The sequence below is a fragment of the Psittacula echo genome (assembly GCF_963264785.1).
Source record: "Psittacula echo genome assembly, chromosome: 2".
Lineage (NCBI taxonomy): Eukaryota > Metazoa > Chordata > Aves > Psittaciformes > Psittacidae > Psittacula > Psittacula echo.
In genome coordinates this window covers 34,261,281-34,275,022 of record NC_137737.1, presented here as the reverse complement: position 1 = coordinate 34,275,022, position 13,742 = coordinate 34,261,281, and the positions used below count along the sequence as shown (strand labels likewise).

Sequence of the window (13,742 nt, the reverse complement as noted above, 5' to 3'; positions counted from 1 at the left end):
CTGAAAGAGCATTTAGCTGCTCTTGGACTGTGCTATGAGGATGGTCCAGCTAACCTAGAATCTGGATCACCTAATCATCCAGATTAAGGACATGGTCTGAACAGCTTATTTGTGGCCCATCTGTACTTTCTTCCTGGATTTCCTTCCCATGGATGGCAGCAAGGGTGAGGGAAGGCAGATGTCACCTCAAAATGCAGTCAGGTTTTAGAAACATTCCTAGGTAGCACTTGCACCTTCTGAACAGAACTGACGTATGTGCTTCACTTACATTGAGGTATGTTAAAGCATATACAAATGTGTTTGAGCTGGCCATTCCCATAAGAATTGTGTGGTGCTATAGTTAATGCTAATTAAATGATCATCATGTATTGAAGGAAACCTTTTACGCATTGTGTTGGGATACTGTCAGGCTGTGTGCAAGAGATGGAATAGATTCTCTACCTGCTCTCAGGAGAGCAGAGCAATGTAAGAAGCGGAACCTGGAGAGATGCCAAAATATTGAAACCCTTGGCTAATTTTGAAGTACTCTTGAATAAAGCTAATGTGTCAGTGAGGCCCTAGACTGCAATGGATTTCTGTGGGAATAATTAATCTAAGTGCACTGATATTGGTGTGTGGGTTTTTTACATGACTTCCTGATCATCTGACTCAGTATCCATTTAGTGTTGATAGTAGCATAGCTTTTTGGGGCCTTGTATCCAAAATGCTGTGGAGGGTCTACTGAGGCTGTTTTGGCACTTCAGCTATTAATTTGCTGATTGTCCACCACTGCCATTAAAGGAAGGTCTTGAGCATGCCTCTGAAGAATAGCCACAGGCAGGTTGAAAGCTTATGGGTAAGAATTAGAGACCAAAGCAACAAAGGGAACCTTGTGGCTGGTGTCTTACTACCCACTGTCCAATGGAGGGGAGCGTATAAATTTTAATTGCCCCTCTGCTCTAGTGCAAGCCCACCAGAAGGTGGAGTACTGCATGCAGCTCTCAAGTCCACAGTACATAAAGACATAGATCTGTTGGAGCAGGTCCAGAAGAGGGCTAAGTACTTAAAGGGGCTTAGAAGAGAAATTGGGACAAATTTTTTAGTAGGGCCTGTTGTGATAGGACATAGGGTAATGACCTTTAACTAAAAGAGGTTAGATTTTCCTGGATATAAGGAAGAAATTTTGTAACAATGAGGCAGGTGAAACGCCAGAGCAGGTTGCCCAGGAAAGTGGTAGTTTCCCTGGTGACGTTCAAGGTTAGGTTGAACAGGGCTCTGAATAACCTGATCTAGTTGAAGATGTCACTGCTCATTGCAGGGGGTTTGGGCTAGATGATGTTTAAAAGTCCCTTCAACCCGAACTATATTATGATTGTGTGTCACAGCACTCTAGGGGGTAGAGTGGAAAGGCATAAAGGTATTCTTCTTGATCATGCCAGTCAGGTAGGATTGATGCAGGATGGCCCCTGGTTCTGCAGGTGATGTTGCAGTGTAGGCACTGTTTTTTATGGACTGTCTTAGTAGATGGACAACATAACAGGCAGCGAACAGAAGCTGCAGCAAGGGAAATTCTGACTAGATATTTTCACACGCGTGAAAGAAAAATGTACTATGAGGTTTCTCAAACATTGGAGCAGGTTGCATCCCATCATGACAGAGATTCATAACTAATCAAGGCCATGACAAAGTTAGCCCTCCTTTGAAGTGGGTGGCTTGGGGTGGACCAGAAAATCTTCCAACCTAATTATTCCAACTTAAATTATTCAATGATTCAGAGTCTTCATGACTCTTAAATTTCAAATAATTTTGTATGCGGAAGTGTAATGGAAGCTCATAGGTTGTGAATTCCTTATGTCCAGTCAGTGACTTCTGCATATGAGGCTGCTGTCTTTTAAGAGAACTTGATCTTGTTTGCGAAAACCTGACAAATTCCAACTTGCATTGCTGTAACTAAGTAAGACTGCCTGCTTACAGGTTCACACCACTGTTAGCACTTTGGATTAATTATATGACCATTAGCCTAATAGAAGCAGCCAGAGTAGGTGGTTGAAGACATCTTGAAATAAATTAGATAAATCTATTTTCTAAAGCACAAAAAAGCTTTGTGCTTTAAAGCTCAGAGGAAAACAATTTTTAAAATCCAACTGTAAAATCTCCCAAATACAATGAAATTTACTGTGCACTTTTATTGACGAAACTATATTTTAGGAAAGGTTAGAAGATAAAGTTGTGAATCCTGTTGCCGCAAACCCCTCATTCTTTATTTCTTCGGATGAGTCTGCTGTATTCTTACTTGATTTTTCTTCAATTTAAGGAATCCATGCTGATTATTTTTAACTGAGCACTTAATGCCTAAGGTATTTTCAGGTGAAAGCATCGACTCTTGTCACTAAAATCCACACTGTAGAACTTCAGTTCTGTTTCACAGTATTGGTGCCTTCGTGCATTTTTCTAATACCAAAGTTCTATTCAAAATGGAAATATGTTTTATCAGTTCTTATAATAGTGCTTCTGGTTCTCATAGTTGCTAAAAAAATAAATAAATACTTTTTTGTTTTCACAAGAGGCATAGATCTGCAGATCCTCATTTAATAAAAACTGGAAATACACAAAGCTATATATCAGGTGTGCTTTAAAAACATTAAATCATAACTGCATTGCAGGAGATGTAGGAGTTGCTGCCAATTTCGGTAGACTGCTTTTCTTAGCCACCATTACTGTAGTTTAATTTTCAGTTTCTCCAGATTCTTTTAGATCTTTTAAAATCCAAGATAGAGTCAGATACTAATAATATTTTTAGCTGTTTCTGTTTATTTTAACCACCAAAGAGAATATTTCACAGCTGGTAATGCTGCTGTGTGTATCTGAATAACAAAGGCCAGTTTATGCCTTGCTTTTCTGTGATGTTCTCTCTTCTCTTTTTTTTGTGGACACCAGAAATAATCAGTAATGGCCTGAGATTTAGTACAGTGATTGCTTGTGGTACAGCGTCATAGATTCGCTGGGTTTATTTTGCAGTTGCTGGCTTTAGTAATTAAGGGTTATATTATCATGATGAGGTTTAAAGGCTTCAAAACCCTCATTTGTCTCATATCCAGAAACATGACCAGCTTCTTAAAAATATTACTGCTGATAGCACTTACAGTTCTCCGTTATAATACTTTTGGCCCTTGAATCTAATTAATCAAGTCTTAAATGCATGGGCTTAATTTGGTGAGCCAGAGTGATACGAAATACATAATTAGCCACTTTGTTGAAGTGTGCATATTACGGTACATTGGCTAATTTTCTGGTCAGTGAATGACAACCTTATGACTCTTTTTCATATCTAAACACATCAGATTATGATAGTTCTTGTATTTAAAGTTATTCTAGGTGTAAAGATCTAATTCGTGCTTGGCATTTTAATAACTGCCTCTGCTTTATGGTTTTCTAAGAGACAAATGTTCATCGCTATAAACTTATAATCTATGACTTATTTTAGTTGCAAGTTAAATATGATTATATGCAGCATGGTATTCTTAAGGTCATGGAATGTAACATGACTTTAGGTTTAGTTTAGTTTGTAAAAGCTGTAATTGTTGTCAGTGGAGTATTCCATTTTACAACTCCACAATTCTTTCCCTAGAACTGACATCACTCATAGATTGAATGCTTCTAAATACTTACTTTTGCTTTGGAAATGTCTCACTTCGAAGTGGTAAACTGTGGGAAAACAAAATGTTCCTTGTGTATTTCTCTTCTGAAAACATTTGCTTTAAACTTTGTCATTGCTTTGAGGCTTTTATTTGGCTATCAGGTAGCAGCTTCAGGTATCATTGAGGAACTTCATTTTGACATATGATTCAAGCCTTGAAAATCACAATAGCCCATGAGTGGTTTGGCATGAAAATAAAAAATCAATTAAGTTTTTACATTTTTACATCCCACCTAATCTTGTTTGTCTGTATGAAAACATTGTTGCATTACAGTCTAATGTGTCAAAACCACTCCTAAATAGTCAGGAGTTACCAGACTTCAGATGCATTACATACTGGGTAATCTAGGTTTTTGGGATACAAAAATAAGTATATGAGGTATTTCGAGTCTTATTTTCTAAGGACGGTGAATTATTAGGGAGCGGGCAGGAGGGGATATGATATTTACGTCACTTTGTATGGTTCCATAATTTACCACATAGGTGATCTCCCTCATGTGTTTACAAATGTAATTCTCTTTCTACTGTGTATAAATAGTACATGTATAAATAATACACTCATGCATAATGTTGCTTAAAGTGTTTGTTTAAAATAGAAGTTTAATTATAAGTTATTTTTTTCCCATATTTTCTTCTAATTTGTTTTTTACCTTACAAATACATAGCAAATATGGATTGAATCCTTTTTTACTTCATGTGGTAATATCAAAAGTTCATTGTTCCTCCCAGCTGAGACTGAAAACATGGCTCATTTAATCTTTGTAATACTTGGCTCTAAAATTAAAATTCAGAGGAAACAGGATCTGACTATGAGTCAGTATGCAGAACAGTGAAGGATAGGGGCCATGAAGAAACATTCTTTTTCTTCCAGCCCAAGGTCTTTATCATTATTGAGAATCAATGTCATATTGCATAATAGTAGGATGTGAGTGCCAGACCATGATCTGTTTTGATCAGGATTAAAATGCTGATGTTATTTTCTTGATTTAGTTCTAATTTCTGCTGTATTTTCTATAAATGCTTTTAAGCTAAGAGACTTACTTTTCAGAGCACCTTGTGTTGTTATATCAAATGGAGTCACTCACTGTCACCTTTCTTATCCTTTTGGAAGTAATTATTGACTTGGATATTTTGATGATGTTAAAATAATCTCTGAATTGTGTTCTGTAGAGTCTGACAAATTGTTTGGCATAGGAAATGGACTCAGGGTCATCCACTCATGGGAAGCTGACTTACACATGAATGCCAAATCCCAAATGACTTCAACAGTGATAAGCAGTACTAATGAAAATCGTTTTCTTACATGGGATATAATGCAGATTTCTACCTCTCATTCCAATAATAAATTAAATTCACAATTTGAACCAAATGTTGTGGAAACAAATAATGTACCGTATGCAGTATCTCAGTGTCATCTTTTCTTTTCAGCTCTGCATAATACTTTTTTCACCAGTAATTACCTAATTGTCTTTCTAGCCTGCTAAGAAAATATTCCTTCATTTTGACATCTTTAAATTGTGCTTTTGTTTAGTAGTTTACAGTATGTTGGTACTGTATAATGGGTGTTTATCATTCATACTATAGATAGCAAAATACCTAATTATGGTTATGCCACTGTGCTCAAAAGAATTGTTACAATCCAAGCCAAGTCTGTATTGCAGTTGCTGAAAGCAAGATTAGGAAGCAGTCTTGTACATCTCAACCAAGGAAGAAGCACTTCCTTTGCTTTTGTTAAGCCAAAAAAATGTGCTCGCAATGTTCAGCAATAGCTAACAGTGAAGAAAAATGCTCCTTAGCAACAGAAGTTCATGAAATAAAGGAGAGATTTAAATGCAGCTTAAAATTAGGGAAATAGCGTCTGTCAGATTTAAAAATGTGGAAATAGATTCTCTGTTACAGACAGGAGGAAGGCAAATATAAAAGCTCAGAAATATCTTCTAAGTCAAGATGGGGACAGAAGTGCACTCTGGTGCATATTCCTTTCGCTACAAGCTGCCAGACGTATGTCCATGCTGTTAGTGTGCATCTGGTCTTCTAGGAAGTGCATTGCTCTAAAGGGAATGGAATTGATGATATATTTTTTAAAAATGACCCAGCTCTAGGTCTGTGTCTGTAAAGTTCAGAAGATATTTTTTATTGAAATTTGGAGTGAAGATTTTAGTAGTGACTGCTTTTTTCACCCTCCTGTAAACTCTGTTATGGCCTGATCCCTCTTTGTCTTGCGCGCAGTGCCTTTCTGGCAAACATCATCCACAGAACACATTTGAAACAATCACAGCCATGTATGTTTGGAGGAAAAGGCTACCCTCTGTACAAGACACAGCTAAATGTCTAGAACTTTGGTAAAACAACAGGACTAATATTTTTTTACTACTAATTTGTATAGGTTTGTAATCGGAAGAGAAAAACCAGGACAAGTGAGTGAGGTTGCGCAGCTGATCAGCCAAACTCTAGAACAAGAACGCCGCCAGAGAGAGCTGCTGGAGCAGCATTATGCACAGTATGATGCAGATGATGATGAGGTAACAGACTGTATTGACACTTCACTATTTCTTCTTTTTTAATGTTTTATTTTCTGTTCCTAATTCCTTCTTTTTAATTGTCACTCAGAAGTCAGCTTCTCGCCCTCTCCATTACCTCTGCTGCTGATTTTTACAGATTTTGATGGTGAATGTTATTTGAAGAACAAAGTTACTGAGAAGTTTTCCACATGAACTTAAAATACTTGTTTTGTTACGGAAGAGCCAATAGCAAATTGGTCAGTGCTGCTGCAATCATTGCTCTTCCTCTGATGGCGTATGCTTTTCTGAAATAAGGGAATAAAGTTGGCTTCTGAAACAGCAGTTTTTGTGAAAGATGTTAAAAGTCACCTTCTAACTTTTAAGGGGTTGAGGAAGTTTTATTTTTTCCTGGAAGAACTTACGTTCTTCTTAATTAAGAACATTAAGAAATACTCTGAGAAATCCAGGTAAGACCCCTCCTTCCACACTCTTGCTTTTTGCTTCTGTGTGAACAGATAGTCCATGGGATAGATTGATGTTCACAATTAGCGTCTGATGTCCCAGTACAAAGGTTTTGAAACTATCCACTTTATACAGTAAATATTCCATTATTTCTTTCTGTTCTCTGAAAATTCGTAATATACCTAAATACCAAGATACTTGAAAAGATTCCTGAGAGAACTTTTTCAGAGACTACTGTCTGTGTTACACCCTCAATTAGCTGCTGGGTTAAGGTAAAAAGGCAGGTGTTGTAACAAACCCCTTCCACTTAGACCAAACATGCCACCTTCATTTCTCATTATCTTACATAATTTTATGCAAAATGCCAGACTCTGTGTATTGGTGTGCTTTTGTCCTGGGGCAGACTTTGAATTTTTTTATGGAAGGAGGCAATAGAGAAGGGACAATGATAAAGAATTAATGCTATGCATTTATTTCAGTTTTGTTTTCCGTTAGATACTGAGACAAAGCTTCTAAGCAGTGAAATAGAAAAAGCAATACTCTGGGATAAAATCAGCATACACTCAGATTTTGAAATACACTGTTGAACTAGCAATAGGTCAGAACAGGTGTCCCAGAAGACTAAGTAAAAGTCCCATCTAGCCCCAGTGGTGCTTTCACTTACTTTAATATTAATAATATTACTGATGTTAAAAATAAAAATATTATAATATATTTTAGAATAAATCCTGTCATAGGTGCATATTTAATTCATATAAATAAAATCATACTTGTCTGTGTTAGGGATGCATATGTGTATGTGCCTGTGTGAAAGCATGAAGGCCAGAAAATCCATATCCTCTCTGTTCCTTCCTTAAACTATAGAAGCATGCAAGTGCTCTAGCTTCTGTTTAGTCTAGAAATAAAATTCAAAATCTTAACTCATTTCTTGAAGGAACTCTACCAAGAAGAGACAGCCCCCTCTAGCCTTTGGGACAAGAGACTTCTCACAACTCATCACAGATTTGGTTTTTTTTTTCTTTTTGTCACCTGCCATCCAAGTAAACTCACATAACTTGCATCATTCCCAGGCAACTGGCATAATGGAAGCTCTAATCTAATGCAACATTAGATGCAGTTCAAAGACATTTTTGGTCACCACAAGCACTTCTACTCCATTTACTGTCAAATAGGAGCATTACACTTTGTGCTCACCTTGCTCTGTGAGGGCAAACATGGCTGGGTTTGTGTTGCTGTATGACACATGCCACTGCCAGTCCTATGTTCTTTGACTCTGGTAAGCAGGGCATCTTTTGGGCAAGAAAATCTCAGTTTACAGTGTCTGAACGAATATCCACAAATGTACAAAATCCCCTGCTCTTTCAAGTCCGTTTCCTCAAGGTGATAGTGATTTTGAGTGCATGAAATTCGGGAATATTTGGATTGCTGAGTGGCACAGAATTATACAGGAGTTGCTTAGTCTCAGAGCTATCAAACTGTCCTGTTCATTTGCAGGCAGTTCTTAAAATATAGTAACATAGATTTCCAAGTACAGAGCTGCATAAATAAACAAGAAAATGATCTTTATTCAACCCTCCATTGAGGCTGTCAAATTCTGAGCCTCAGAGACTTTACCACAAAGACAGCAATAACATGTCAGGTTTCCGGAGCAGGAAATCAGTGATCTGTGTTTGTGTCCTGCAGTCACTGCACCTGACTACGTTTGGTAGAGCTGGTCAAATCACAGGCAGAGAGCATGTGCCAGGCGTTTGCAAGTCCTGGTTTTTTATTTTGCTGTGCCACCAGCTGGCTGGATTCCCTCTGTTTTGAAACTTAGGATAGTCTTCATCGTAGCCCAAGCAGGATCTAGCTATTTGAGAAGGATCTGTGTTCTTTAAAATAGCATTATTGAAACGATTTTGACTTCGGCGAGCCAGTGTGCACTGGACTCGAATCAGACACTAAATTAGAGAAACTTGTTAGCCTGCTGTAACTTCTCATTCCATTTCCTTGCAGGAATGTTACATGACAGTTATGTTGGGGAAGTTTCATACTAATACAGGTAGTGTTTCCAGAAGGATACATCATTTGCTACATAAGTGATCCTGAAAGAAACGTTATTTACTATATAAATGCCCTGCATCCTTGCACTTCAGAGTCTGCTGCTATCATGGGCTGCAGATTTTCACAGGGTTGCAGGATGCTTTCAGATGCTCTTTCATTTTAATCTTTGCAAGCAAATGAAAGAACCTTGTATAGAACTGACAAACATTAAAGAAAAGAGATACCTACAATGGGCAAAGACAAGCAGGATAAATGTGCAATAGCTCACAATGTGTTCTTAAGCTCCCACAGAACACACAGACCCAAGAGCATCAGTTATTTCTCAAGCACTACTTAGGGTAGGCAGCATTGGCATTTCCAGATGAGTCTGTGCTAACTACAGTAAAGCTGGAGAATATGTTGTTTCAGGTACTGCCCCTAGATAACCTGCTTCGAGTTTACTCATCACCAGCTCATCTAGCTTCCTAAACTCCCACATTTTTTTAATTTATTGTATTCTGTCAGAAAACAAAAAGGCTTTGAAGTAGGCACTATCTTTGTGTTTCCTACTTAGTGTATTAAGTATGACCTGAATCTGTATCCTTGACGGAAACCTTTGACACCCCTGTGTTAACACAGCGTTCTGGGCACATTTTAGTCAAATTCTGGCATTCCTTGGAATTTCGATTTGAACATTATTATTATATTATCTTCTCCATGTTTTATGGTGAATGGAAGAAGCCACATAAAGCAGATGACCCGTTCCCCTGCAGGCTGCACGCTGTGTTGCAGGATGTGAAGTTAGTAACGTATCACAGAATTCTGTTCACTTTGTGGCCACAGACAAGTAGTTTTGTACAAGTGACATTTTAATGTATTTTAATATCACTGATAGTAATTTGAATATTTTCTAATTTGTCATTGTTATTTATCAGGATATTCTTAGACCAGAGCAACGTTAGAACCACTCAAGAAAATCTTGATATACACGCTGCAATTTGTTTGAATGTCTAACTCCAAAGAATACATTTGTTAAGCAAAATCTTTCAGAGAGTACTTTTCCAACATCATTAATATGAAGCGCTCTTGTAAAAGCGATGATTGATATAATTTTTACCACTATATTAAGTAAAAGCCATGAAAAAAAACAAATGAAGAGGCAGGCTTGAGTTATTTCCATAGGTCTTGCAGTGGTGTTCCCTGATTTTGAAGAGTTTCAGCAAAAACAAAAGATTTATCTTGATGCGGTCTTTGTTACGGTGATTTGGGGGAGGTCTGTCTGCATTATTCTGACTGGTGCTGCCGCTCCTTCTTTCTGCTTGGGAGTGTTAGGTGCATTTCAAGAATTTACAAGGCAGCTGAACAATGTGAGTTACACATTTTGCCTTTTAAAGTGGGAAATTGCATTTCATGCTAATAAAGATAATTGCATGCTATTAGCTGTGATAGCATATAGGAAAATTGAATGGCTAATAACAGAAGTTATCGCTGTGGGTTGGATGAGCTTAAGCCCTAGGTACTACTGAAAGGAGAAATAGATCTTTTGCATGGATGAATTTTGTTCACCAATACAGACTGAAGAGTCCGAGGTTTTCCTTCAAAAGCATGTAAGTTTTCACTGACTTTCGAGTAAAAAAAGTGTTATTGTTGTTGTCAGCTGAGAAAGCAAAATGTATTGCAAGGGACCTCAGGCAGCTACAGTAACAACTGACCTCACAAGGCTTTGTTGTTTTGAAATAAAATAACTCTTGTCTGTGCCTTGCTGCTCCTTGTAAAACACTGACCTTCCCATTCTAAGCTTACTGACGCAGGGTCTGAGCAACCTTTTGGTAGTTTCTGGTGAAACAAAAGTCAGCAGAGAATTTTTTCAGGGAAAGCGTGTTTCATGTAGTTTATGACATATATTTCCTTAAAGCATACACTGGTTCTTTTGAACCTGTAGTTTGTCTTTCATGTGATTATGAGATGAGATTACTTTCTTTTGAAGACAAGAGCAAAAGTCCCATTTATTTCTGTGTTCTGTAATGTGTTTGTGTCATCCTGCTGTCTTGTTTACCTGAGCAAACTGCAGTGCTTTGCTTTGATGACTACTTTTTGCATTAGTTGAAGCAAAAATGACTGTGTCCACAGACACTCATGTACAATTTGAAGCCAGATTTTCCTTTGTGTTCATTTTTGGCTGCCTGATGACCATCTTCAAACAGTTAGGCTCGGGAGGCCAGGAGAATATTGCCGGCTCTTGAATTTTCCCCCAGTATAACCTATTCCTTCATACGTGTTTGGTTTTCTTTTTGTATGCTATACTTTTCTTTAGTATAAGTCTTTGGGAGGGATCATAGAATCATAGAATAGTTAGGGTTGGAAAGGACCTTAAGATCATCTAGTTCCAGCACCTCCCACTAAACCGTGTCACCCAAGGCTCTGTCCAACCTGGCTTTGAACACCGCCAGGGATGGAGCATTCACAACTTCCCTGGGCAACCCATTCCAGTGCCTCACCACCCTTACAGTAAAGAACATCCTCCTTATATCCAACCTGAACTTCCCCTGTTTAAGTTTTAACCCGTTGCCCATTGTCTTATCACTACAGTCCCTAACGAAGAGTCCCTCCCCAGCATCCCTATAGCCCCCCTTCAGATACTGCAAGGCTGCTATGAGGTCTCCATGCAGCCTTCTCTTCTCCAGGCTGAACAACCCCAACTTTCTCAGCCTGTCTTCATATGGGAGGTGCTGCAGTCCCCTGATCACCCTCGTGGCCCTCCTCTGGACTTGTTCCAACAGTTCCATGTCCTTTTTATGTTGAGGACACCAGAACTGCACACAATACTCCAAGTGAGGTCTCACGAGAGCAGAGTAGAGGGGCAGGATCACCTCCTTCGACCTGCTGGTCATGCTCCTCTTGATGCAGCTCAGGATACAGTTGGCTTTCTGGGCTGTGAGTGCACACTGAAGCTGGATCATGTTCATTTTCTCATGGACCAACACCCCTAAGTCCTTCTCCGCAGGGCTGCTCTGAATCTCTTCTCTGCCCAACCTGTAGCTGTGCCTGGGATTGCTCCGACCCAGGTGTAGGACCTTGCACTTGGCATGGTTAAACTTCATCAGGTTGGCATCAGCCCACCTCACAAGCGTGTCGAGGTCCCTCTGGATGGCATCCCTTCCCTCCAGCGTATCAACCGAACCACACAGCTTGGTCTCATCGGCAAACTTGCTGAGGGCGCACTCAATCCCACTGTCCACGACGCCGACAAAGGTGTTGAGCAAAGTTTTAACTAAACTAATCTGATTTATTTTTTTACCAAAACTGGAAAATCTAATTAGAATTTTGCATTACATTAGTATATTCCTTTTAAATGCACATGTAGCTGATCTCTTTTTTTTTTTTTTTTTTTTTTTACATAAGCTTGTCATAAGTTTGCTAGTTAAGGACCCTATTTTGCCTCCTCTTGCATACGTCAGAGATTTCCTTGCCACTGCTGATGGACTTGCCGAGATGATTTTTTCATGTGGAAATGATAGTTGTGTACCACCTAAATAGGTTGGGGCTTTTTTTTTTCAGAGAAGTGACTGCAAAATTGGCAGTACATGGATTGGGCTAATATTTTGTCCCCACAATAATTAATTTCATTGAAATCTCACTGGGATTTTTGAGTTAGTTGTTCCGCTTCTCACCGCCCTGATGGTGTGTGAGGGCAGTGATATGTGCTCCTGGAAAAAGCCAGGAGAGTTAGCAGCCTAATTTTGCATTTAGACAGTAACTGCATATAGCCATGGGGAATAAAATAGGAACAGGAGTTACTACAAGTGTAGCATAACAGGGGAAATTTGTGTGTGTGAGACCTACACCTACAGAATGATCAATTTAATTTCAGTGTTGTTTTGTTTAGTTGTACGCTAACATGCCTGAAAACTCCAGTGAGATGGATTGTGTGTTCTTTTGCTTCTGTTTCAAATAAGGAAAAAAGAAAAAAATCAGCTGTAAACTTTTTTTTTTGCTGAAGACTACTCAGATTCTTAGTTTTGGTAGATGTAAAGTATGTAAAATAAATTATACCTGTATATTTCATTGGAGAATATAGAATAGAGATAGAGATAGCTGTCTTAAGAAGTGGCTCACAGTAACAGTGATGTTTATGTATGGAAGTATGGATGGGTCATGCATGTTGATGACTTCCTTTTTTTTTGATGGTTCTTTTAACATCAGAAGATATTGCTAACTCATTCTGTGCTTTCTGTGCGGTTTGGCTTTCTTTGCTTTTTAAAACTTTAGTGAGAAGAATATAGATTTTTCATGATCTCTAAAGGTCCCTTCCAACCCAAACTGTTTATGATTCTATATGCTACCTGTCCAAGAAATGGTGATGGTTTATTGCAAGTATACCACTCTTTTGGATGCATACATATAACTTTTCTATGTGTACTTGTGCAACTGGGCTTACATGCTTCCATGCACTGCTTTTTAGTTGAGGAAGATTCACATAAGCCTAAACACCAGCTGGGAAACTAAATTAAGGTAGGAAGTTGAGATTCAAACTGTTGTTCGGACATTTGAGTTCTTAAATGTTGTTTTGAAAAGTTCTTTTGACAAAAAATGACACTAGTAGATAATCCTAGTGCTATTGGGAATATACTTCTGATAACAATGTTACGTGTCATCTTGGGAACCGAAACAAAAACTTGAGTAGTTTTGTCGAATTTTGGTGTTATTACTGTATAAACATGAGAAGGACTGCACCCCTTCCCCCGCCCTTCCTTTTCCATGTATTTATTAAGTCCCAAGGTTTATAAATCCAGATGTGGCCCTGAGGGAAGTGTTTGCTTTATACTATTTTTGCACAGTCATTTGCACAGCCAGCAGGCTGTTTGTGATCTGTACATGATGTACTCTGGCTTCCAGAGGAAGCCCTGCTAAAGTGAAGTGGTACCCAGTCACCTTAGGCATGGGCAGAGATGAGCACAGGTGTCTGTGCAAATGGTTTTCTAGGCAACCTGGGGTTTAATATTGCAGCTTTTTCTTTTCAATATTATCTTTTTATTTTATTTAATCTTGAGATACTGATTGTAGCTTATGATTTTTTTTAA

At 38.4% G+C, this 13,742-nt stretch overlaps 1 protein-coding gene across 2 annotated transcripts in view; it reads left to right on the top strand.

The window, feature by feature from the left end:
• The window catches only part of PPP1R9A (protein phosphatase 1 regulatory subunit 9A), a gene marked incomplete at both ends in the record, with an annotated part of 135,413 nt that overhangs the window by 87,166 nt on the left and 34,505 nt on the right, over positions 1 to 13,742 (top strand). For both annotated transcript variants that reach the window (XM_080639407.1, XM_080639406.1), the window contains one exon: positions 6,063 to 6,198. In XM_080639407.1, coding sequence (XP_080495533.1) covers positions 6,063 to 6,198 — 136 coding nt within the window. The remainder of the gene's footprint in view (positions 1 to 6,062; positions 6,199 to 13,742) is intronic.